Source organism: Macaca mulatta, chromosome 6 (assembly GCF_049350105.2).
Source record: "Macaca mulatta isolate MMU2019108-1 chromosome 6, T2T-MMU8v2.0, whole genome shotgun sequence".
Classification (NCBI taxonomy): domain Eukaryota; kingdom Metazoa; phylum Chordata; class Mammalia; order Primates; family Cercopithecidae; genus Macaca; species Macaca mulatta.
Window position 1 is genome coordinate 96,945,287 of NC_133411.1, and position 27,405 is coordinate 96,972,691.

The 27,405-nt window shown below is 36.6% G+C and overlaps 1 protein-coding gene across 1 annotated transcript in view; it reads left to right on the top strand.

Annotated features, from left to right (window-relative positions):
- The first annotated feature begins 569 nt into the window (after positions 1–569).
- The window catches only part of ADGRV1 (adhesion G protein-coupled receptor V1), a 594,013-nt gene continuing 567,177 nt past the window's right edge, over positions 570–27,405 (top strand). Inside the window, exon 1 of the mRNA XM_015140403.3 lies at positions 570–698. Coding sequence (XP_014995889.3) covers positions 677–698 — 22 coding nt within the window. The 5' untranslated portion in view covers positions 570–676. The remainder of the gene's footprint in view (positions 699–27,405) is intronic.

Genomic DNA, 27,405 nt, shown 5'->3' on the forward strand with positions numbered 1-27,405 from the left:
CTCAAATTCTTATGGGGTAAACTTAGGGAGTGCTTCGGTCAACATGCAAAGAAATATTCTCTTAGGAACGGAACAAGACTAGTAAATGGGTTTTCTTCCCAGAAAGAAAACTAGGAATTGCTTACAGTGGAGTACCCAGGGCGGTGTGCACCGCTGTCCATGGTGAGTTACTTGTGCCCAAGGGGCAACTAGAAAGTTTAGCCAAACGAGACGATTAGAAAGCTCTGACCGCGCACTCTGACTGGGACGCGCAGGCGGAGGCGGGACGCGCAGGCAGAGGCAGGACTCGCGCGCTCCTAAGCCCCGGCAGGTCAGCTTAGGCGCCTCGCTGATGGAAGAGTCCATTAGGGATGGCCAAGGCAGGGTGTTCCCGACGCCGGAGCGCGGACCTGGCTGCCTGCTGCGCAGAGCAGTGTGCGCTGCCCTGGGCGGCCACCCCCGCTCCGTTGGTCAGGTGAGCGCTGCCTGGGGAGCCATGGGGTCCTATTGGAGCAGAGGAAGGATGGAGAGGGAGGAGGCAAGGGACGGGGAGAAAGGGGAGGAGAATGGAGCCCTCCTCCTGATCGCGTAGTGGGAGTAAGAATCAGCAGCCCGAGCAGGGAGTACGGACGGGACGGGAGCGAGAGGCAGAGCGAGGGTGTGTGGAGGGCCGGCGGGGACCGCTGGGAGCGCGCGGATGTCGGTGTTTTTGCGGCCAGGTAGGCTATGACTGAGGAGTGGTGCTGCGAGCATCGCGGTGCCCCAGGGGAGCGCCTCAGCACCAGCACCTGTTGCTGGAGGTGGGCGGCGAGGGCGGCCCGGAGGGCGGGCCACAGCCGGACGCAGGGAGGCTGGGCGCGCAGCCGGCGCCGCGGCCTGCGGGTAACGGGGCATAGCTGCCCGCGTCGGTTCTGTCCAAGGCTGCGGCTTTGCAGGGAGCGTTAGGTTCCTGCACCCCTTATCCGCCCGTTCCAAAGATGCCTGATCTCAAGAAGGTGAGAAGTGAATGAGCAGAGTGAAAAGTTTCCTTTCTTCTTTTTTCTGCCTGTTTGAAACCCGAACCCTAGCTTTAATTTTAAAAAAGTCTAGCTGAAAAATAACCGACCAAGAACGGCGCGCCATAGGTAATAATTGATAACGGGAAGGGTGAGATAAACTTAAGGAGTCTTGTTTGTGTTCCAAAATAGCCACTGCGTCGAAAAATTTCAGCGAAATATATTGATTTTAGGGAGCTTGGGATTAACATGGAGCTATAGCATAACATATATATGTATATATATTTAAAAGCTTATACTTTAATTTTAAAAACTATCTCAAAATTGATTTTTTCTTAAAACCAAGAAATTATAGCTGTGTTCGTCAGGGGAAAATTGATTTTAAGGTGTGTTATCTTATGTAACTTGTTTTAAACCAACTTTTCCCACTTCATGAAATCCACAGCCTTTGAAATGTGTGTAATATATTTATTAGTATGCTGCACACTCCTGTAGAAACTGATACCAAATTTTAAAGATGCATAATTACTGAGAATTAGGATGAAAGTCAAAAATATACCTTAACTAGTACAGCATGATTAGAAATTCTTACTGAAGTTATGATTACTTTAAATTACTAAAGTTTTTTTTCTCCCTTTTTGTGTAGTTGATCAAAATAATTATATCAAACAACAACAACAGAAACCCAACGGATCATAAGTAAGAGAAAAAATGATATCTTAGGCAGGATACAAATGAGCACCAATAATTTATTCTGGGTTAATTTCATAGAGTAAGTGGAAACTATTCCCGCCTATGAAATTTGAGAAAAATGTAGGTTACAGGGAGATGTCAAAAACACTCTGAACTATGTTATGATAAAATATATTAAATATATGTGATTAGATATAATGTTCTAGTTCTGCCATTAACACACAATGACTTTGGACATTCACCCATCCTTCCAGGCATTAGTTTCTTCATTTATAAAATAAAGTAATTGGACTAGGTGATTGCAAAGGTTTATTTCAGCTAAAAATATTATATCTCTCAAATTATTACTTTTAGAAGAAGTAACCAAGATGTACACACTTTAAAAATGTACAGCTGAAGTACGACTGAATCTTATGTCCATTTTCTCATTTCCATGATGAATAAATATAGCAGTCATTCGTTAATGAATGCCTGCTAGGTAGTGAATTCTTAGAAACTCTTTACATAGATTATCTTATTTAACACAGTGCCATCATAAATTGAATAGTAGTATATCCTAATTTATAGATAATGATACTGAAGAATGAAAAGTTTAAGCTCCTTGCCCAGAGTTGCAGTTTATAAGAGCTGGGTCAAATATTTTTTCGGAATGCTCTTAGGACCTTATACTATACTGAATGTGATGATTAAAAGCTAAAATTGTCCGTAAACTGAAGTAATCTTGGACTACTATGAGAGTCCATAATGGGGCAAAGGTAAGTTATGTAACACTGAGTCTTGATACGATTGAATATATAGGTGCTGTATCAGTCTCCATTTATTATATCTTAATAAGTTACATATTTATGCTGTATATTTATGGAATGCCAGTTGTATTCTAAGAAAGTGATAATATGAGATATATTTGGAACACAAATGGTTTTATGGTAATATAACTACTAGAAAAAATGTGAGAGGGCAGAAACTAGTATTAAGCAAATGCTATTATTAAGTATGTCAGATGTCTTTCTACTTGAAGGTAGTCATGCTTGAGACAAAAATGCTTACACCCAAGGGAAAAGGGTGTTGAGAGCGGAATTAGCTGTGACTAAACTCTTTTGTTCATATCCCATGATGAATCATAATAGTATGTCACATTTATTGAATTGTATGCCAGGAATTCTCTTAAGCCCTTTATTAGTGTAATTTTATATTGGATCATGAATTAAATTGTTTTATCCTGATTTGCAAATGAGGAAACTGAGGCAGAAAGATCTATGTCCTGGGAGGACCCACAAAGAAAATACTTTTTATCTTAGATTAAATGTGTGATCATTCATTGTTCTGAAATTCTTAGGCTGTTAACATAACATGAAATCTTGAAGCACTGGAAGGAGACTTGGAGCCAAACTAAACCAACCTCTTTATTTTATGTTTGAGGTAACTGAGACCTAGAACAGTTAAGAGACACACTTAAGGCCACATGTTTTAGTCACCTATACATTCTTGTATACTGCTAGGTAAGAAGTATCCTAATGGGTTAACTTGGTCATTAATTGTTTGATTTATTGTCACTCAAACAAATGCCACCTCGTGCCGTTTCTTATATTGCTGCCCTACTTTTATTTAAAATTTCAAGGTTGCCCCAGTTAGGATGCAAAATCCTTGAAGACGATGACTGTATTCTACATTTCTCTTATATAGTGTCTATATATATGTGATTATATCTATAGGGTTTAGCATAATGGTTAATCTATTGAATAAATTGCCTTGTTGCCTATTTGCCTTTGATAAGTCGTTATTTTATGCACCAGGTCTGAAATCTACACAGTGGAAGCACAATGCCATCACCATTTTTCACTTCAAGTAGAGGGCAACTAGACAATTTACAGATGCTTACAAAGTGTAATGAGCTTCTTAGAAAATTGTTTAATTTGGTTATAAAATGCAGTGTGTTACCATGGAGAGATTTGGATGTGTATTTCCCTGATTTTGGTGGGGCGGGGAGGAATCACATAGCTGAGTATCACACACTGTTCAATTTACCTCCCCACCATTCTGGAAATAACTTTTTTTCTGAGTGCAAAGATAATGCAAAGTCATGCAGGAAATTTAGACAGTAAAGAAATAATGAAAAATCACCAGAACCTCCCCAGTCTAAAGGTTTTGGTGAATATCCAGCCAGAGAGGTCTTTCTTCTCTTAATTCCTGTCGAATCAGGGTGAGAGCTGAATTATTTATTGAAACCATGTACAGTAAAGTTCTATTTAGTCTTAGTATTCCATTACTCCTGGGTAGTTCAGACTTTATGTAAGTAAAGATATTTGTTGAGCAATGAAGGTAAACATACTACTAATAAACTAGAGTCTACTCCATGTAGAATGGAATAGTACAGAAAAGTTGATTTCCTCACATTGCATGCCTAATTTTTTCCTTTCACAAGGTAGGATTGGGAACACAGGGAGCATCTTTTGCATGCATGGAGGGTTCCCCAATATGCCAGGATGTTAGGCCACACATGAAGCCACAGCACCCCAGCTCTGTTGCCCTGAGTGAGGTGTGGCAGAGGAGGAGAAGGGTGGAGCTGAGGCACAAGCGACTGTGGTAATACAAAGGCTGTGTTTTCCGATTCTGCTGTGACACACTATACACTTAAAAATGTACCAGACCAAGTCCCTCCCCCAGCTGCTGGGCAGGTGGTCACGGGGCCCTTTTCTGGTGCAGTCGGGCGTAAGTCTGGCTTTACCCCAAAGCGAGGGCAAGATGCTGATAGGGCATTTCTCATTCATTTATTCAGGATTCTGAAAACGTAGAATGGACCCTCTTTTATATTAAAGGGAAACACTGGCTGCTGGAATCATTGTCCATAAATGAGTTTTGAAGTAATACTCACAAAATTATTAAGTGTAAAGAAAAGTTGTGGCATTTCTTTGAGAGAAACGATAACTCTTTCTGTATGCATTTGCATGTAATTACCCTGAAAATAGTTGTTTTGAAGATTATGTTTTCTGGTTATTTTAATTTCATAAATCTATTTGTTATTCAAAACTTACTTCCCTAGGCATATTTTCTTGGTTTAAACTATACGTTTGAGCGTAGAGATTTTTCATGCTTCACTTTATTAGGGGCTTAACATGGCTTTAATCCAACCATCTGTTCTCATCTTGGCACATCAGCACGTCTGAGGTGCTGGTAGGGGCCAAATAAATTTCCCACATTTTAAAGGTTAGGGAAAGAGCTACCTTTATGAATAGATTCCAAATGATTCTCAGCAAGACAATGGTATAGAAGTGGAGTAAAAATGCATTTCATTCTCTGAAGCACAAGGTCCCCCTGTCTGTCTTCAGTTTTGCTAAAAGGCAATTAGCATTTCAACTAGCCAATTTGGTTACATGCAACGAAGTACTTGGGTTTATAATTTGCTGCTCTCTGTCTGAGGCTGTTGAGTGCTAGGTCTTATGTAATCCTTTCCAAGTAGTCTTCTCTCCAGCATAGTTATTGTTGCTGGTTTTAAATAACTAATCAACAGAGAGTTTTCCTTGCCTTCAACTGTAGGGTGCCATAGGGCAAGGAAAATGAAATACCAAGCAAATAAGGGGATGACTGTAATTATAAATAGTCATTATTGAAATGTGGCACAGGTTGAAAGACATAGAATAGCTTCAAATAAAATGCAACTCCAAAAAGTCATTGTGTGCGCTGTTAATGGTTTATTTCTCATGCAGTATGCACAATAAGCATAGGGCATACATACTGGGATTAATTCAGTTACCATGACTCACAAAATTAACAAAGAAGGTGCAATTCCTTTATGCCAGAAAGAATTCTGTGGGGAATAAGTTTAAAAGAGAAAAGATTCTTAAGTGTTACAACAAATGAATAAGTGCTCTGAGGCATGTTGTGGAAATAAAGGTTTTGTACTGTGTGCTGATGGAAAATAAGATTTTTGTCAGCTTCTTTAGTCATGAATTTTGGCAATTAGGTAGTATTAATATACTTCATGTATACACTCATATTCCTCTGAAGGAGCCACTGTATGGTATGGTAATCCTTTTGTTAGGATAATTAGGATGATATTGTCCTGTAATCCATGTCATGGACCAGTAATTCAGTGTAGCTCTATCTTTTAGTGCAATACTGTTTTTGCATAACTGTACTTGTGTAAATATTTGGAAGTAAAATAATACATTTTTCATTCTTCAAATAATGTTTAACCAAAAGAAGGCATAATAGAAGTGTTTTAGATATGTCTTACAAGTGATCAGTATAGTTTTGAGAACATATGTGAAATAATTCATTTTCATCTATATTTCCAATCTGTGATTATAAAGCTTTTATTACAGTTATAGTTAGAATCATTCGTTTTATTTAACTAAATTCAACAGTGTTAATGAGCAGGAATGAAACGAAGAGAGCTTGTTGGTTGGTTCTCTGGCAGACTAGTAAGCTAAGGTTGGAGAGTGTTCTGGAAAAAGTGGGACTTCATTGGGACTTTGAAAAAATAGTGGAGGAGAGGGAGTGGAAAGAGGTAGAGAGGATTGGGACTACCTTAGATTAAAGTTGCAGAAGCATGAATAATACAAGTGCCTTGTCCCAGACCCATATTAGATTAACTTGACCGGAAATGTTGAAGGAAGAGAAAGAGATGACTGGAAGTACAGAGAAGGTTTGATTGTTTTTTAAATTGATAATTCACATATGAAAAAAAAATCACCTTTCAAAGCGTACATTTCCGTAACATTTAATATGTTTGAAAAGTTGTGGCTGGGTGTGGTGGCTCGCTCCTGTAATCCCAACACTTTGAAAGACTGAGGCGGGAGGGTCACCTGAGGTCAGGAGTTTGAGACCAGCCTGGCCAACATAGTGAAACCCTGTCTACACTAAAAATACAAAAAAATTAGCTGGGCGTGGTGGTGGATCCAGCACCTGTAAGCGGGCCTGTAGTGCCAACTACTTGGGAGGCTGAGTCAAGAGAATTGTATGACCGCAGAGGCAGAGGTTGCAGTGAGCTGAGATTGCACCACTGCACTCCAGCCCGGGCAACAAGAGCAAAACTCCGTCTCAAAAAAAAAGTTGTGCAGCCATCACCACTGTCTATTCCAGAACATTTTCATCACCTCCAAAAGAAGCTCTGTACCCATTAGCGTTTGCTCTCTATCTCACCTTTCTCCACCACCTTCCAATTCCTGGAAACCAGTAATCTATTTTCTATCTCTATAGGTGTGCCTATTCTGGGCATTTCGTATAAATGGAATCATACAATATGTGGCCTTTTGTGTCTACTTTCACTTAGCATGATGTTTTAAGGATTCATCCATGTTATACCATGTAGCAATACTTCAATCTTTTTGTAATTGCCAAATAGTATTCCAGAGTATGGATATGCCACCTTTCATTTATGCATTTATAAATAGATGGGTGTTTGCATTGGTTTTACTTTTTGATTATTATAAATAATGCTGCTTTAAGCATTTGCATACAAGTTTTTTGTGCAGACATACGTTTTTTGTTCTTGTGGTTGCACATCTAGGAGTGGAATTGCTCGGTCATATTGTCACCCTGTGCCTCATTTTTTGAAGAATTTCCAACTGTTTTCTAAAGTGTGTTTACCATTTTATATGCCCACCAGCAAGTATGAGAGTTTCAATTTCTCTCTTTTTTATGTTAACCATCCCATTAGGTGTGAAGTGATGTCTCATTCGGGTTTTGATTTGTATTTCCTTAAAGACTAATGATGTTGAGAACCTTTTCACATGCTTGTTGGTCATTTGTGTATCATTTTTGGAGAAATTTCTATTCAGGCTTTTTGCCCATTTTTAAAATAGTTTAAAAAAAATTTTTTTTTTTAATTGAGTTATAAGAGTTCTTCCCATACTCTAAATACTAATCCCTTATCAGATATATCATTTGCAATTGTTTTTCATTGTGTGGGTTGTCTTTTTACTTTCTTGATGGTGTCATATGAAGCAAAATATCTTAATTTTGTTGAATTAATTTATTTAACTTTTCTTTGGTTGCTTATACTTTTGGTGTCACAGCTAAGCAACTGTTGCCTGATACGAGGTCACAGAGATTTATACCCGTGTTTTCATCTAAGAGTTTTATAGTTTAAGCTTTTACATTTAGGTTTTTATTCCATTTTGTGTTAATTTTTAATATGATATAAGTTTCCTTCATTTGCGCATAGATATCCAATTATCCAGGTTCCATTGGCTGAATAAATCATTCTTTCCTCATTAAATTGGCTTGGCTCCACTGTCAAAAATTAATTGACTATAAATGTATGATTTTGTTTCTGGACTCAACTCTATTTCATTGATCTAATTGTCTTTCTGCCAGTACCTCACAGTCTTGATTATTTTACATCTTTTGTTAAATTTCTTCCTAAGCATTTTATTTATTAATAATATTGTGAATGCAATTATTTTCTTAATTTTATTTTTGAATTCTTCATTACTAATGTGTAGAAATAACAATTGAATCTTGTATATTGGTTTTGTATCCTGTAATCTTGCTGAACTCTTTTATTTTTTATGTGTGGAGTTTTTAGGATATTCTATATCCAATATCATGTCATCTGTAGATAGAGACAGTTGAATTTATCTTTCCCAAGGATACGTTTTATTTATTTTTTTCTTGCTTAGTTGTCCTGCCTAGAACTTCCAGTAAAGTGCTGAATAGAAATGGTGAGAGCTGAGATCCTTGTCTTGTCCTGTGATCTTAGAGAGAAAACTTTTGGTCTTTTAGCATTAAGTATGATGTGGATACCCATTATAGACACTCTTTGTCAGGTTGGAGAATTACCCCTTTATTCCTACTTTGTATAATAAAAAGATGTTGAATTTTTTCAAGTGCTTTTTTTGTGTCTTTTGAGATCATCATGTGATTCCCTCTGCTTTTTTTCTATTAATTTGGTACATTGCATTAATTTGTTCTGGATGGTGAACAAGTGTTGCATTCCTGGATAGATCTAATTTGGTTGTATAGTGTATATTTTGTTTTATATGTTACTGGATTTGGTTTGCTAGTATTTTGTTAAGAGTTTTTGTGTCAATATTCATAAGGAATATTTGTCTTAGTTTTTTTCTTAGTTCTTTTTTGCCATAATGTCTTTGTCTGGTGTTAGTATCAGGGTAATACTGGCCTCACAAAATAGTTTGGGAAGTCTTGTTCTTTACATATATATTTTTAAGTTTGTGAAGGGTTGATGTTAATTATTCCTTAAACATTTGGTAGAATTACGAGTGAAACCATCTGGTCCTGGACTTTCTTCATGGTAAGTTTTGCAATTACTAGTTCAATCTGTTTAATTGTTGTGGGCATATTCAGATTTTTAATTTCTTTTCGAGTCAATTTTGGATGTTTGTATCTTCCTAGGGATTTGTTTACTTTTAGGTTATCCAGTTTGTTGGCATATAATTGTTCATGGTTATGCTTTGTATACTTAGTTTTATTTCTGTAAAGTTGGTAGCAATGACCCCTTTTGAATTTGTCATTTTAGTAATGCAAATATTCTTCCTTTTTTTCTTAGTCTAGCCAAAGTTTTGTCAGTTTTGTTATCTCTTTTTTTTTTTTTTTTGACAGAATCTTCCTCTGTTGCCCAGGCGGGAGTGCAGTGGTGTGATCTTGTTTCACTACAGCCTCTGCCTTCTGGGTTCAAGCGATTCTCCTGCCTCAGCCTCCTGAGTAGCTGGGATTACAGGCGCCTGCCACCACGCCCAGCTAATTTTTGTATTTTTAGTGGAGACAGAGTTTCACCATGTTGGCCACCTGGTCTCAAACTCCTGATCTCAAGTGATCCACCCACCTTGGCCTCCCAAAGTATTGGGAGTACAGACATGAGCCACAATGCCCAGTCACTTTTGTTACCTTTTCAAAGAACCAACTTTCACTTTTGTTGATTTTCTCTATTGTATTTCTATTCTATATTTTATTTATTCTCACTCAAATATTTTTTCTTTGTTTCCTTCTGCTTGATTTGGGTTTAGTTTGCCTATTTTTCTTCTACTTTCTTAAGGTGGCAGTTTAGGTTCTTTATTTGAGATCTTTCTTTTTTTAAATATATGCATTTATGCCTGTAAATTCTCTTCCAAGCATTGCTTTAGGTACATCCCATACGTTTTGTTGTGTTCTGATTTTATTTTTATTAATCTCAAATTATTTTCTAATTGACATTGTGCTTTCTTTTTTGATCCTTTGGTCATTTAGTAGTGTGCTGTTTAATTTCAACGTGTTTGTACATTTTGCAGTTTTTTTCTGTTATTAATTTCTAATCTCATTCTCTTATTGTTGGAGAATATACTTTGTATGATTAAAGTCCTTTAAGTTTATTGAGACTTGGTTTAGGGCCTTCCATATTATCTGTTCTGGAGACTGCTTCATGTGTACTTGATAAGATGTGTGTCTGTTGTTGTGGGGTGAAGTGTTCTATAGATGTGTATTGAGTCTAGTTAGTTTATAGTATGTTTTAACTCTTCTTTTTTCTTGTTCATCTTTTATTTAGTTGTTATATTCAGTATTGAACGTGGAGTACTAAAGTCACTAACTATAATTGTTAAATTGTTATTCTCCTCAATTTGGTCATTTTTTAATTCATGTGTTTTGGGATTGGATTTTTATGTACCTGTAGATTTATGATTGTTACATCTTTCTGATAAATTGAGCCCTTTATCTTCATAAAATATCCTTCTTTGTCTCTAGCAACATTTTCTGTCCTAATGTCTATTTTGTCCAATATTAGTGTCTTAGTCCATTTTCTGAATACCAGAGATTGGGTAATTTATAAGCAATAGAGGCTTATTTAACTCACAGTTTTGGAGGCCTGAAAGTGCAAGAACTTGGCTCTGGTATCTGGCAAGGGCTTTTGTGCTGTGTTATTCCAGGATGGAAGGTTACAGGGCAAGCAAGCATGTGAGACAGAGAGGGGAAATTAGACCAAACTTATCCTTTTATCAGGAGGCCACTCCTGTGATGACTAACCCACCCCCCTAATAGCAGCATTATTCCATTCATGATGGCAAAGCCTTCATAATGTAATCACCTCTTAAAGGTCCTACCTCACAACACTGTTAGTTACAATGGCAATTAAATTTCAATATGAGTTTTGAACAGGTCATTCACACCATAGTAATGAATATAGTCACTTCAGCTTTCTTTTGGTTTCTGTTTGATATATATATATATATATATATATATATATATATATATATATATGATTATTATTTTATTTTATTTTATTTTATTTTATTTTGAGACCGTTTTTCTCTGTTGCCCAGGCTGAAGTGCAATGGCACAATCTTGGCTCACTGCAAGCCCTGCCTCCTGGGTTCACGCCATTCTCCTGCCTCAGCCTCCCAGGTAGCTGGGACTACCGGCGCCTGCCACCACACCCGGCTAATTTTTTGTATTTTTGGTAGAGACGGGGTTTCACCATGTTAGCCAGGATGGTCTCGATCTCCTGACCTTGTGATCTACGCGCCTCAGCCTCCTAAAGTGCTGGGATTGATTACAGGCGTGAGCCACTGCGCCCGGCCTATATATATATTCATTCTTAGTTTCAACGTATTTGTGGCTTTGAGTTTAAAGTGCATCACTTATAAAGAGCATATAGCTGGGTCATTTTTTCCAATTCATTCTGATGACTTCTGCCTTTTAATTGGAGTATTTAATACAGTAATATTTAATGTAATTACTGATAGCATAGGATTGATGTCTGCCATTTTGCTATTTGTTTTTTTGCATCTATGTCCCTTTTCATCCTCTGTTCCTCTTTTACTGCCTTTTATTTTACATAGATATTTTCTAAGGTATCAGTTTAATTTTGTGGTTGTTTCTTTTATTATATTCTTTTCATTAATTTTATTATTGGTTACCCTGGGGATTACATTTACTATCCTAACCTATAGTAGTGTAGCTCAGATTAATAACAACTTAATTTCAATAGCATGCAATAATTTTGCTCCTATATAGTTCCATTTCTGCCCCTGCTTTTTGTTATTGTTGTACAAATTACATTTTTATACAGTATTTACTCTTTAGCACAGATCTATTATTATTGCTCTATGTAGTCATCTTTTAAATCAGAGAGGCTAAAAGTAGTTATAACAAAAGTACATTTATGCCATCTTTTATATTTATCTGTCATGTGACTTTTTCTGGCATTTTACATTTTTTTCTGTGGATTCAGATTACTCTCTAGTGTTCTTTCATTTCACCCCGAAAGACTTCTTTTAGTATTTCTGGAAAGGAAAGTTGCTAGCCACATGGTCTCTCACTTTTTGTTTATCCAGGAATGTCTTAATTTCTTCTTAATTTTGAAATGACAGTTTTGTTGTATATAGTATTCTTAGTTTATTGTCTTTCAGCACTTTGAATACATCGCTGCCTTCTAGCCTCCTAGGCTAGAGGAGAAATCAGGTATTAATCAGAATATCACTTTTATGTGATAATTTTCTTCTTCCTTCCTTTATGATTCTCTCTTTATCTTTTGCTTTGGCAGTTTTGTTACATGTCTACATGTGGATCTCTTTGTGTTTATTTTACTTAGAGTTTACTGAGCTTCTTAGATATGTAGATTAATGTTTTTAAATCAAATTTGGGAAGCCTTCAGCCATTATTTCATCAGCCATATTTCTTTAATTCCTTTCTGTTGTTAGTCTTCTTCTTCTGGGACTTCCACCAAGCCTATGTTGGTATATTTGGTGGTGTCCTACAGGACTCTGAGACTGTGTTCATTTTTGTTCCTTGTTTTGTTCCTCAGCCTGGATAATTTCAGTTATCTTCATGTTCACTGATTTACTCTTCTGGATGCTTCAATCAGCTGTGGAGCCACTCTAATGAATTTCTCAATGTAGTTGTTTTACTTCTCAACTCCAGATTTCTGTTTTTTTTTTTTTTTTTTAAACAAACAGCTTTTTGATATCATTCATTTGATGATAAATCATTTTTATACTTTTTATTGTTTATATAGACGTGATTTCCCTTAGTTCTTTGAAAATACTTAAAACAGTTTGTGCAAAGTCTTTATCTAGTAAGTCTAGCATCTGGTATGTTCTCCAGGGACAATATTTATCGATTACTTTTTTGCTGTGTATTGCTCATATTTTCTTGTTTCTTTCCATGCTTGGTGTTTTTCTTTTTTAAGAAACTGTATGGCTTTCAAGTTCAGATTCCCCCTATTCCTAGGTTTGTTGTTGTTACTGCTTTTATTGTTGTTTGTTTAGTGAATTTTCTGAAGTCTGTTTAAAGTATGCACTCTTTGTTATGTGTGGCCATTGCCTTCTCTGCTTGATTAGCTTAGTGGTCAGCTAATGATTGGACAGAGATTTTCTTAAATCCTGGGAAACAGTAAGTCTCCCAGTTTTTGCTTGGGAGCTCCGTGTGCATTTTGAAGAATACCTTTAGCATTCAGCCAGAAAATTTTCAACTTGGCCTGACCTTCACTTCCTCTTTGCACACAGCCTCAAAGCCAGCCAGAGGTGAGAATGTAGGGCTTTTACAGGTTTTTCATGAACATGTGCACAGCCTTATACTTGTGTGTCGTCTTCTAGGTTCTAGGAATATGTCAGAAATTTTTAAATTTGCAATAAACTTCTCATTGCCCAGTCTTTCCTTTTAAGCTTTTAGTTAGCTTATTGTTTTTCCCAGCGGTTATCTACTACCTCTGGCAGCTGTTATGTTACATAATTGCCTATAAATATTTTTGACAAGTGCCTCTAAGGAAAAGCCTTTCATATACTGGGCAAACTTTGAGTCAGGGCAAATAAAGATACCGTGGTGAGCGAAGTCTTCAAGAAACCACTAGATAGATCAAACAATGACAACTCTGTGAATTGGGCTTTGATGGCTTTCCTGCCCCATTCTGTTCCCTTCAGTGGCTGCCAGGATGCTGGTTTTAGCTGTGATTGCAGGCTGTTAGTTTTTAAGGTGACTTTGGAGGCTGGGAGAGTTGTGTGGGAATAGGTCAAGTTTAAATATAATAAAGTACACTGATTTCCTGGAGATTCAGCTGTTTTTCTTTAATAAATGCTCCTTGGAATCCTGCAAGCCCTTGGTTAATTTCCAAAGTTCTGCCAGCATGGATTCTGACAATTTTTGCTAGTGTTCTCATTTTTATGGAGCAGAGGATTTTAGGAGGTCCTTACCCTGACATTTGCATTGGTTTGGATTTTCAGAGCAAGAGTTAGGGTTTCTCCTACCTCTTGTTAGACATTATGGAATCTCTGTCAGTTTTTGTATTACAGACTGGTATAAAAATAGTCTTTTGAAGACTATTCTCTTGGTAATGTGGAGAAGGCTTATTGGAATGGGCAGAAGAGAGCAAATTCATAAAGCCAATAACAATGGATGTATGTTGATAAGCTCTTGTTTTGGGTAGCAGCAAAACAATGTTAAATGAAGAATAAAGGAGGCATTTAAAGAAAGTGTCGGAAGTACGTGGTGACCTTTTGCATGACTTTTGTGTTTAAGCAGGTTTGATGTCTATAAAATAAAATAAGATAAAAAAGTTCTTCTGAAGAATATGCCATTCATCCAGTCATCCATTCATTCACCAAATATATGTGAATGAACTGGTACAAAAGCAGAAACCAAGACCAATGGAACAAAATAGAAAACAGAATAGAAATAAAGCTGCATACCTACAACTATCTGATCTTTGACAAGGCAACAAAAACAAGCAATGGGGAAAAGACTCTCTATTCAATAAATGGTGTTGGTATATACGTGCACACATGATCACATGCACGCATGCACACACACATGAATTAACAATGACAAATTATGCTTTGATGGATGCAGAGAAAATAGTGAATAATTTTCAAAGGAAAAAAAATTGAGACCATAGGATATGTGTTTTAGGACTAACCTTGGAAAAGGGAAGGATTTCCTGTACTGAGAGAGAGGAGAAAATAAAATAATTGGGGGAAATTGGAATTAGAATGGACTGAATAGGAGCAAGGATGCATCAGAGAATGTATTCATGCCCTTCCTCACCTACCAGGAAGCGTGGATAAAACAGACAAGTGGCATTTAAAAGGAATTTGTCCCCATTCTTCTATATATCTTGTTAAACTCAGGATCAAGTTATGGGGCAAATGCATCACAGATGGCTTGAAGGTTTCAGTTAGATCTCTCCGTGTATAGATCTAATTAAGTAAGAAATTTAAGACCACCAAATTGTGAGGAAACACAATAAAGTAATGCTTTCCAATTCACAGTTTTCCCCTCAGCACTGAATGTAGGTTTTCCTAAGAAAGGAAGTGTGGTATTGGCCAGCATAATGATTGAGTTCTCCAGGATATTGCTGAAATCAGAAATGTGATTGAATATTATCTGATTCCCACTGAATCCATTCCCTGATGGCTTCTGTCTTTTTGGTGGAGACTTATCTAAATTACAGTCATGCATTACTTAATGATGAGGATATCTTTTGAGAAATGTGTTGTTAGGTGATTTTGTCATCATGCAAACATCATAGAGTGTGCTTACACAAACCTAGATGGTATAACCAACCACACAGCTAGGCTATATGTATATCCTGTGGATCCTAGGCTAAAAACCTGTACAGCATGTTACTGTATTGAATATTGTAGGTAATTGTAAAACCAAGGTAAGAATCTGTGTATCTACACATACCTAAACCTAGAAAAGGTATAGTAAAAATACAATATTATAATCTCATGGACCACCATTATATACCTGGTCCATCACTGACTGAAACATCATTATGCAGTCTATGACTGTATGTTAGATGAACTGCCAAAATGAGAAATAATTATTATTTATATAATAAAATATTATTATTTTCTTCTGAGACAAATTATTAAAGTTTTAAAATGTTGTTTTTTAATGAGGGAAATTTAATAAATCACTTGATTGAGAACTGGGCATTAAGTAAAAATTAAGTCCCAGTTACCAAAGCATAATTTTTCAGATATTGTTAATTCATGTGTGTGTGTGCATGTGAGCATGTGTGCACATTTATACCAACACTATTTATTGAGTAGAAAGTCTTTTCCCCATTGCCTGTTTTTGTTGGTCTTGTCAAAGATCAGATGGTTGTAGGTATGCAGCTTTATTTTTATTCTGTTTTCTATTTTGTTCTATTGGTCTTTGTTTCTGCTTTTGTACCAGTAACAAGCTGTTTTGGTTACTATGGCTTTATAGTATAGTTTGACATCAGGTAGTGTGGCGCCTCCAGCATTGCTCTTTATACTTTGGCTATTCAGGCTCTTTTTTGGTTCCATGTTAATTTCAGAACAGTTTTTTTTTTTTTTTTAATTCTGTGAAGAATGATATTGGTAGTTTGATAGGAATTGCATTGAATCTGTAAATTGCTTTGGTCAGTGTGGACATTTTTATGATATTGTTTCTTTTAATCCATGAGCATGAAATATTTTTTCATTTGTGTCATCTGATTTCTTTCAGTAATGTTTTGTAGTTCCCCTTATATAGATCTTTCACCTCCTTGGTTAGCTGTATTCTTAGGTATTTCATTTTCTTTGTGGATATTGTAGGTGGGATTCTGTTCTTGATTTAACTTTCAGCCTGAATTTTGTGTATAGAAATGCTACTGATTTTTGTACATTGATTTTGTATCCTGAAAGTTTACTAAAATTATCAATTCTAGGAGCCTTTTCATGGAGTCTTTAGGATTTTCTAGATACAGAATCATATCAGGTTGATGCCAACTTCATAGAATGAGTTAAGGAGAAGTCTATTCTCCTAGATTTTTGGGAATAGTTTCAGTGGGATTGGTATCAGTTCCTTGTATGTCTGTTAGAGTTCAGCTGTGAATCCATCTGGTCCAGGGTATGTTTTGTTTGGTACGTTCGTTATCACTAATTTAATCAGAAGTTGATATTGGTCTGTTCAGGGTTTCAAGCTCCTCCTGATTCGATCTTGGGAGATTTTGTGCTTGCAGATATGTATCCTTTTCCTCTAAGGTTTTCTAATTTGAGTGCGTACAGTTGTTGATAGTAGGCTCTGAGGATTTTTTATATTTCTCTGGCATGAATTGTAATATAACTTTTGTCATTTCAGATTGTGCTTATTTGGATCTACTCTTTCTGTTTCTTTGTTAATCTAGCCAGGGGTTTATCAATTTTATTTATTTATTTTTAAAGATCCAATTTTTGGTTTCATTAATCTTTTGTATGAATTTTGCATCTCAATTTTGTTAAGTTCTTTAATTTTTAGTTGTTTCTTTTTTATGGGTAGCTTTGGGATTGGTTTGTTCTTTTTCTCCTAGTTTTCTTAGGTACAAAGTTATATTGTTGATTTGAGACCTTTCTAACTTTTTTTTTTTTTACTTTTAAAAAAGACATTTTGCTATGTTATGTTATGTTATGTTATGTTATGTTATGTTATGTTATGTTATTCTTTGAGACAGAGTCTCACTCTGTTGCCCATGCTGGAGTGCAGTGGCATGATCGCAGCTCACTGATTCTCCACCTCCTGGGTTCAAGCAATTCTCATGACTCAGCCTCCTGAGTAGCTGGGATTACAGGTGTGTGCACCATGCCCAGCTAATTTTTGTATTTTTAGTAGAGATAGAGTTTCACCATGTTGGCCAGGCTGGTAAAAAGGGACATTTGAATATGAAGGAAGTAATCAAAGAATTCTGATCTCAGATTGCAGGCTGGCCCTTTTCAAACAGAGGCAGCTGGCCATTTACCTTGCCTTCATTTTCCAGGGGTTTTTCCTCCCATTAATGCACAGTGAAAGTTTCATCCTAGACTAATCCTGTCTGCATGATGGCTTTAGGGACCTGCCTTGCCCCAGGGTTTTGTCTGTGGATGTCCTTTCTGTTTGTTAGTTTTCCTTCTAACAGTCAGGTCCCTCATCTGCAGGTCAGTTGGAGTTTGCTGGAGGTCCACTCCAGATCCTGTTTGCCTGGGCATCACCAGTGAAGGTTGTAGAACAGCAAATATTGCAGAATAGAAAATATTGCTGCCTGATCCTTCTTCTAGAAGCTTCGTCCCAGAGGGGCACTCACCTGTATGAGGTGTCTGTCGGCCTCTACTGGGAGGTGTCTTCCAGTTAGGCCACACAGGGGTCTGGGACCCACTTAAGGAGGCAGTTTGTCTATTCTCAGAGCTCAAATGCCATGCTGGGAGAACCACTGCTCTCTTCAGAGCTGTCAGACAGGGCTCTAACTTCTTGATAAAGGTGTTTTAAGGCTATTAACTTTCTTCTTAACACTGCTTTGGCTATATTCCAGAGATTTTGGTAAGTTGTGTCTCTATTTTCATTAGTTTCAAATAATTTTTACATTTCTACTTTAACTTCAATGTTCACCCAGGAGTTATTCAGGAGTAATTTGTTTAATTTCCATGTATTGTGTTATTTGGAGAGATTTTCTTGGTATTGCTTTTCATTTTTATTGCACTGTGGTCCAAGAGTGTACTTGGTATATGATTTCAGTTGTTTTTTATTTATTGAGGCTTGCTTTATGGCCAAGCATGTATTTTTGTTTGTTTGTTTGTTTTTGGAATATGTTCTGTGTGCAGATGAGAAGAATGTACATTCTGTGGTTGTTAGGTGGAGTGTTCTGTAGACATATATTAGGTCTGATTGCTCAAGTGTTGAGCTTAATTCCAGAGTTTCTTTGTTAGTTTTTTGCCTCAATGATCTGTCTAACACAGTCAGTGGAATGTTGAAATCTCCAAAATCTCCCACTATTTTTGTATGGTTTTCTAAAGTCTTTTCTTAGGCCAAGAAGAAGTTGTTTATAAATCTGGGTGCTCCAGAGTTGGGTGTGTATTTATTTAGGATAGCTAAAGCTTCTTGTAGGATTGTACCTTTTATCATTATGTAATGCCTTTCATTGTCCTTCTTAACTTTTATTGGTTTAAAGTCTGTTTTATTTGAGATAAGAATAGTGACTCCTGCTCTTTTTAATTTTCTGTTATTGGTAAATCTTCCTCCACTCTTTCACTTTGAGAATTTTTTGTAGAAATGGGATCTGTCTCTCTCACCCAGGCTGGAGTATAGTGGGTATCATCATAGCTGATTGCAGCCTTGAGCTCCTGAATTCAAGAGATTGTCCTGCCTCATTCTCCCAAGGAGCTGGGACTATCGGTGTGCACCACCATGCCCAGCTAATTAAAAAACAAAACATTCTTTTAAGATATAGGGTCTTTCTGTGTTGACCAGGCTTGTCTCAAACTTGTCTTCAAGTGATCCTCCTGCTTCAGCTTCCCAAGTAGCGGAGATCACAGGCTCAGTCCTCCATGCCTGGCTTAGTTTAAAATGAATTCACTTTGTATCTTAAATTTTCTAATATAAATAAGTGCATAATCACAAATACATCTGTATTAGGTATTTTCATTGGATAGTGTTACATTGAAAACATCACTATAATAAAATATATTTCTAAAACGTATCTAGGATTTTTTATTTTGCTACCAGAAGTATAAATAATTGGAAATAATCTTTGAGTATTACTGTAAAGCAATTTGATCATTGTGTGGCAGTTTTATATAGTATTTAAGTAGTAAAGTCAGGAAACTTTGGAAACTGTTCATGCTTTCAGGTGACTAGAATGCCCTAGCTTTTATGAGTCAGTAGCATACCTAGTAGTTGAGACCTTAGTATAATATATGATTAATAGACTTTCCTGAAACTGTTTTAGCTTCCAAGAGATTTTACTTCATCACATTTTTTATTTCTCAGTAATATTCGTGAGTGTTATATATTGGGAATTGGTCATTAATTCATTCTTTTTTTAACTGAAGCAGTCTAACATGAGTTTGAAAAAAACATTGAGCTGGTGATTTCTGCTTTCACATTTTATTACAGCCTCAAAACTTGTTTTATAATGATTTTTAGTGATATTTTAACATCTTTGTGATTTCATGGCTCTGTACATTTGGAAGTTCCATTCCTACTCTTGTAGCTACCAAAAACCTTTCCCTCCCTCCCCTGGCACACTTCTTTCAGCACAGGAGATGAATGTAACCATAGAATTAGGGCCCCATACTTGCATTTTTTCATTACTTTTGTTCTATTGAAGTATCGTGATAGCCACAAAAAACATCTGGGCCTACAACTAATTACCTTGCAAATGGTAAATCACTGTGGGTTTAAAATTGTTTGTAATATGACCATTCTTATTACATAGTTAATCGCTAGATGTAAGGGTTTTTCTATTCATTAGTGCTGGAAATAACAGACTGTGCTGCCCATAAGAGACTGAGTTTGATTATAGAGAAAAGAGAGTAAAATGTGAACTTTTCATTCAATGGTATTTTTAATATGATAGGTGCTATATATATAATGACTTTGAAAATGATCTTTCTTATGTGACTATTTGTAAGATTTCTTTGTTAATAGAAAATGTGTATTTAGAATTTTGTTAAGAGTGTAAGATCTGGACTTCGATGGTTTGGGTTTATATCCTGGCCATTTCCAAAGTACAATTTGGCAAATATATTTAATCCCTCTGTATCTCAGTTTCCTCATTTCACAATTGGCATACTAATACAATATTTTAGATGGTTTTCAGGAGGATTAGTTGAGTTTAATGTAAAGCAGTTAAAACAGCATGTAGTGCTTGGTAAAGTTAGCTGCTATTAGTGAATACTGTAACACATAAAAATTCAAATTATTAATGATTTGGGTGCCTAAATGAAACTTTTTTTTCCCTTAGCTCCTGTTTCTCCTTCTAGAATCCTGAAGAATGTTTAAATTTACCTTAAAGCTGCTAGAGCTCAAGCTTCAGCCCCTGAGCATTTTGGTTTTAATTTTTACTTTTCTGCTTGAAGCGGAGTCCCAAATTATATGTATGTGCTTTAGGCGTAACCAGCTTCTCTAAAAATTAATGACTTAAAATAATCACTTATTTTGCTCATGAATCTGTAATTTGGGTAGAGCTTGCAGGGGACTGCTCGTGTGTGCTATATACAGGGTTCCTGGGGCAGCCCACCTGGGGCTGGAATACCCTTTTCCAAGATGTCTCACTCAAGATGGCTGGCCGGTTGATGCTGGCTGTTAGTTCTCCATGTGAGCCACTCTGTGGGGTAACTTGAGCTTCCTCACAGAAGTGGATGCTGCCAGTTTTTAAAGACTTGGGCAGGAAAGCCAGCCTGTCTTTGCTAGAAGTAAATATAGTATTAAGTTCTACTATATTTTATTATTCAAGTGGCTATAGAACCTACATTTAAGAAGAGGGGACAAACAACCCACCTTTTAATGGAGAAGTGTCAAAAAATTGTGGTTCCATATTTTAAAATCACCACACTGTGTTTGCTATTAATTAAAATAATAACAAGCAAGGTAGCTATTATGGACTACTTTGTTGGAAGTGTACCCATTTGACAGAGGATGTGGTTTCTGGGTTACTTAAGGAAAAAGTCACTTTGACCTCCTGATGATGATATAGTCATACTTTTTTTTTTTACACTGGAAGTTTCAACAGAAGCACCAACAAATATATCAGATGTCAAAATGAGTTGTGAGAAATTATCCAAACACAAAATTTCAAAGAATATAACAAAACCAATTATGTAACTTTTGAATTCTCTCACTTACATCGAGTATATAAAAAATTCAAGTGTAAAATCTGAGAGAGAATTTTCTGAGGAGAATTTATAGTGGGAGAACTGTAGGGGTGCTGTGAGCATCCCCTGACCCTCTGCCCCTCATGTGTATCTGTGCATCATCTTAAGTGTGGTGAGAAGGGCTTCAACAAACCCCTTGGAGAGTATGATGTTTGCTTCAAGACAACAATGACAAAAGTCCTGATCAGTTTCTGAGGGATCGAAGGAGGCCTGTGGTTGTAGGATGGAGGGCAGAGTCTGGATGAACTATATCATCTCCCACAGCAAGGCAAATGGAAGTGAGCCCCAGGGCTGGCTGTGAAACCCGTGGTAAAGATGTTAGCCTGAAGTCATTTTAAAGGGATCCTGCCCAGAGAGCAGCCTGTCAGGGAAATGGGAGCCCAGGAGTACATTGCTGTGGGCATACTGTCAGAAGCTGAAGTTGAAGGAGATCTAGTTTAGTCAGCTGAAAGAGAAGCAGCCCCTGCATGTTGGGATTGAAGTTGATGGGTCCTGCAGTGAGACCTCGGTAGAGACTTAACATGCCACTAGAATGATTCAGCCAAGGACATAGAGAACAAAGCCATCTTGTGGCAGTCCAGTCAAGTAAGAACCTTTCTAACCTCTTCTCAGTTCTGACCTTATTCAACCCTCACCTTGCTCTGCCCTTAGTGGGGATGGGAAACCAATTGGCCAGCTGAGGGAGGAATAAAACTATTGACAGGCAAAAAGAAAAGATGGACATTAACTTTCTCCAGCTGTAAGCCACCAGCTTGCAGCAGTCCCTAGTTGGGGCAGAAGAAGGGTTAATGTTAAATTTAAGTTAGAGCTTTGATTATTATGTGGAGTGTGCCATTAAATATTTTTATTATAAAAGGTTTTCTACATGCACAAAAGTAGAGAGAATAGTAAAATGAGCCCCTTTTTACCCCGACTCAGAATTAGCAATTATCAAGATTTTGCCATACTTGTTTCATGTATGTCTACATAATATAGAGTACAGCTATAAAATGTATGGATATTTTACTACATAACTACAGTGCTTTTATCCTACCTAACAAAACTAACAATAATTCCATGGTGTTGTTCAATAATAAGTCCACGTTCAAATTTCCTTGATTGTCTTGAAAATGTCTTTTTATAGTTGATTTCTTCTAATTAGAATATAATTAAGTTGTAGATATTCTATCCGACAGCAGTCTTCTTGCATCTCTAACCCACCAACTGTGATTTGTTGAAGAAATGTGGCAGTTTGTCCCATAGAATGTCCATGTTCTGAATTTGTTTGTTCTCTTTTTTGGATTACTTCACATGCTTTTTTAGCCCCCATTTTTCCTGTAAACTGGAAGTTAGCTCTAAAGCTCCAATTAGATTCAGGTTCTGCTTTTTTGGGCAAGAATGCTACGTCGATATGGTGCTGTGAATTTCATATTGCATTACATCAGGAGGCACACCGTGTCTGGGTCTACCACTTCGGTGGCATTGGGATTCAGCAGTGGGTTCAGGTGGTGACAGCTCAATCCCTTCATTGTTAAGTTTCCCATTATCTTTTTATCTCGTTGTTTCATCCACGCATGCTGGCTTCCTTGATTATTTTACTAGGAGTTACAAATAGGTGCTTTTCTAACTCTGTCATTCTTACCTCATTAGCTGGAATTTTTCTGTAAGGAAAAACTTTTTCCATAACAACTTGGCTATTTGGTTACCTGGAAAAGGAGTTTACCTAGGATAGACAGGATAAATGTTTAATTCTTTCCCTTTAAATGTTAATTTCAGAGTAAGTAGTTTGTGCCCTAGTTACCTTCAGTGGTGGCCATTGAACTGACTTTCTTTCCATCTTTCTTTTCATCCCTATGAACATATGGATTTATATATTCAATGTGTTTCAAACAGTTACATTCATTATCGCTTTAGATACTCAAAAATTTTAATCTTTAGCCAATGGGAACACTTTCATGTTTCTCTTGTGACGTGACCCCATTACTCTTACATAGTTTCCTTGCTCAAGATGTTCAGTTTGTTTTGCATATTTCTTTCCCCAGATACCAGTCGTTCCTCTAAAGAGTCCTTTTTTCTTGTAGTGGGGAATGATGGTTAGAGTCTAAAGTCCGGTCCCTTATGATCCTTATTGTTATTGAATTGTTCATTACTTGGAAGTCTTTTTAGTGGACAGAGCCAGGAAATATGTATTTTTACAAAGAAAAAAAGTCGTGATGTGATACTGATATTTCCAGTTTAAGTTTAACCTTACAGAAACTTTACATAATTTCTTTGATTTTATTGTCATTTCTCTTTTCTGTCTCTCTTCTTTTTTTAAAAAAAATGGAGTCTTGCCCTGTCATCTAGGCTGGAGTGCAGTGGTGCAATCTTGGCTCACTGCAACCTCTGCCTCCCAGGTTCAAGCTATTCCTCCTGCCTCAGCTTCCTGAGAAGCTGGTACTACAGGTGCACACCACCATGCCCAGCTATTTTTTTTTGTATTTTTAGTAGAGATGAGGTTTCACCGTGTTGGCCAGGCTGAACTTAAACTCCTGACCACAAGTGATCCTCCCACCTCAGCCTTCCAAAGTGCTGGGATTACAGGCATGAGCCACTGTGGACGGCATGTTTTCTCTTAAGTAATTATTATTTGCTGTATCCTACAAAATGTATAGTTTCAAAATGTATATCCTACAGTATATAAAATATGGTTTCAAAATGTCTATTCTGCAGCATAAAAATTTTAATTTCAAATAATTATACTGATATTACCACTGAGAATATTTAATGAAATATAAGCTTTCTTTACAGCTGTATTTGTCTTTAGAATTTATTCTGCTAGGTATAGACAGTCAAAATACTGTATTCTATAGCTACTAGAATTAATTTGTGTGTGTGCTATTATCACTACTTTATATTCAGTAGCTTTATTTCAGTTATTTGCCAGTATATATGCTTTTATTTATAAAAGAAACATTGGTGACTTAAAACCTAGTAGAAATGATTATACAGGGAGGAAAAGAATGGGTAAATGAAAGTGAGTGTTCTCTGAATATACATTCTTATATAGGTTTAACTTTGGATTCATATAAATGTGTTATGTATTTAGAAAATAAAAATTAGATTAAACAATCTTCACCTGGAGATGCCCAATAGTCTGATGGAGATAATGAGTTTGGAATTTAGGGGAGAAGTTAAGCTGGAGATGTAATTTTGGGAGACAGTGTTTTAAATTACAGATGAGTGAATGAGACCAGAGTGAGTCTGAATGTGGATGAAGCAGTCTAAGCCTGAGAAGTGATATGTCTCGTCACGTAGAGGTCAGAAAGAAGGCAAGAGTTCAGCAAAGGAGGTGGAGGGGCTTCTAGTGAGGTGAAAAGGAAACTCAGAGGAATGTGGTGTCAGGAAGCCACATGAAAACGTGACTCAAGAAGGAGGAACTGACCATGTGCCCTTCCAGTCACTTTTTGTATTGCTATCCTTTCATATGTTCTAAACCACAAATGAATATCTAAAGAGTCGAAAGAGGTAGTTGAAGTTAGGGAAGCGGGAGATATTTAGAGTGGGAGGGGACTGCTCTGATAATGGCAAAGTGAGTCCAAGTGAGAAGTTGAAGTAAACCAATTCACTGAAAACTTTAATTCGGCGCCTAACTACCTCCTTATAACCTCAGAATTCTCAGCAGATTTTGCAGCTTAGATGGAAGTCAGGAATTAAAAGAACATCAAACTTAAATTTTAAGTCAGAATAATAAGAAGCTAAAAAGTATTATCTTTCATGAATTGTATGGGTAAGAAACAAAAGAGAAAAATAAAGGTATCTTCTATTTTTTTTAAAGCCAATTGATTAGCCTAAATTTTATGATTGAAGGAAAAGACAATTATCTTGATAGAAAGTGAGGGCGGAGTGGGTGGTATAACTTCAAAGTGTTCTGCACGCTGGACACATTGATCAAAGGCAAAATAATAAAAGAAGCAAGTCTGAGGAGTCATTACATTATTACAAAAAGACTCCCTGTGTTTCAGTTTATGACACCAGAGTTCCTAAGGCGAAGTCAAGAGATGAAAGATACCATAGTTGATGCACTCAGTGAATTCTGTTAATGGCTTCCTTTTCACTTGTGAATTTTCTTCAAAGGTAAGTTTTAGGTACAAAGGATTTCACAGAAGGATGTGAAATACATGTATATGGAGGGAAACTGGCTTCTCTCCTCAAGCAATGTATTGTGGCTGAGAAGGAATGTGGGGAATGGAAGAAAAGGAGAAAAACAGCTTGGTAGAAATACAATAGGTGATCTGTTATTTGTTTCAATGTCTGTATGCTTGTGTTGACTAAATGATATTTTTGCCTTTTCTTTTTATAAAAACATTTGACATGTACGAAACAAGAAGTTCCCTGTTTGCTTATGGGTGGAGAACACATTCATCTAATTCTCACTATAAGGTTGTAATTAAGCCCTGGGTGTTTATACTCACAATTCAGGTGCTAGATTATGGGTATTCAGTGATCTTAGTTTTAAGGTTTTGGTTCAGAGTTCTAATTTTTGGAATTTTGCTTTTCGAAAACAGCATCAGAAATGACCAAAAGTAGAATATATTCAATGTAGAAACTATGGAAAACGTAGAAAAGCACAAAGAAACACCAAACTTACTGAAAAAATTACCTAAAGGTTGACTACTGTTCTTCCAGTGCTTTTCTATGGATATACTCACTTTTATACATAAATATATATGCACATTTATTCTATTTTAATGTAAAATATTCCATTTTAGATTAACATGCTGCATCATAAAACTCATTTAAAATATACTCTGATATTTTGTGATACCACTTATTATTTTAAATAATTATATAATAAGTATTAAAACGACACATTTTGTTGTATTCATTTGAGGAATTAATGTGTATTCAAACAGCAGCATCAGAAACAGAGATGTTTCATTATCTATTGCTACGTAAGAAGCCATGTCCAAACTTAGTGGCTTAAATTAATTTATGATAATCTCTCACAGGTCTAGGGTTTGAAGGACTTAGCTGGGTTCTTCTTCCTTGGGATGCATCATAGAGTTGCAGCCCAATAATGGCTGAGGCTGATGTCATCTGTTTAATCATTCATGTGTCTGATGTCTGAGTTGTGATGTCATGTCTGGACATGACATGTATGGATGGCTGGAGGCTAACTAGGTATGTCTCTTTCCATATAGCCATTCCATGTGGCTAGCTCTATCAGATCCCTTATACTGTGGTGTCTTCCTCTGGGACAGGCATTCCAAGAGGACTGGGCAGAAACTTCAAAACAACTTAATGACGTAGCTTCAGAGACCAAGAATGTCACATTTCTGCTACATTCTTTTGATTAAGCAAGTCACCAAAGCCCAGATTCAAGGGGAGAGGACTTAGACTCCATTTTCAAAGTGAGGAATACCAAAAAATTTGCAGTTCCTGTTATATATTAAAAGTGGCCCCATCCAATTTGAAAGTATAATAATGCACTGTTATTTTAATGTTCTGTAATAACAGACGTATCAGTCATGTTATATTTTCATTTAAATACTATTATGGAAAAATGGCACTTGTGTGTTTTTTTAAATAAAAATGCTGTCATAGTATTTTTGTATTGTATTTATCCTACTTGTTACCCTTGAACACTTCCCAATGTCTATAGTTTTCGTAATTTTTTTAATTTTAATTTTTGTGGTTATATAGTAGGTATATAATTTATGGGTTACATGAGATTTTTTTGATTCAGACATGCAATGCATAATAATCATATCTGAGTAAATGGGGTGTCCATCAGCTCAAGCATTTATCCTTTGTCATAAAATACTTTTAATGAGGCTGAGCATGATGGCTCACGCCTGTAATCCCAGCGCTTTGGGAGGCCAACGTGAGTGGATCATTTGAGGCCAGGAGTTCGAGACTAGCCTGAGCAACATGGCCAAACCCCGACCTTACTAAAAATACAAAAAATTAGCCAGGCGTGGTTACAAGCCATACTTGTAATCCCAGCTACTTGGGAGGCTGAGGCATGAGAATCGCTTGAACCCAGGAGGCGGAGGTTGCAGTGAGCTGAGGTCACACCACTGCACTCCAGTCTGGGCAACACAGCAAGACTCTGTCTCAAAAAAAAAAAAAAAATATATATATATATATATTTATTTTATATATATATTATTTTTTCATATTTTTCTGATATATCACTTCTGAAATTATGTAAAGATTATCCACTGGTTAGATAA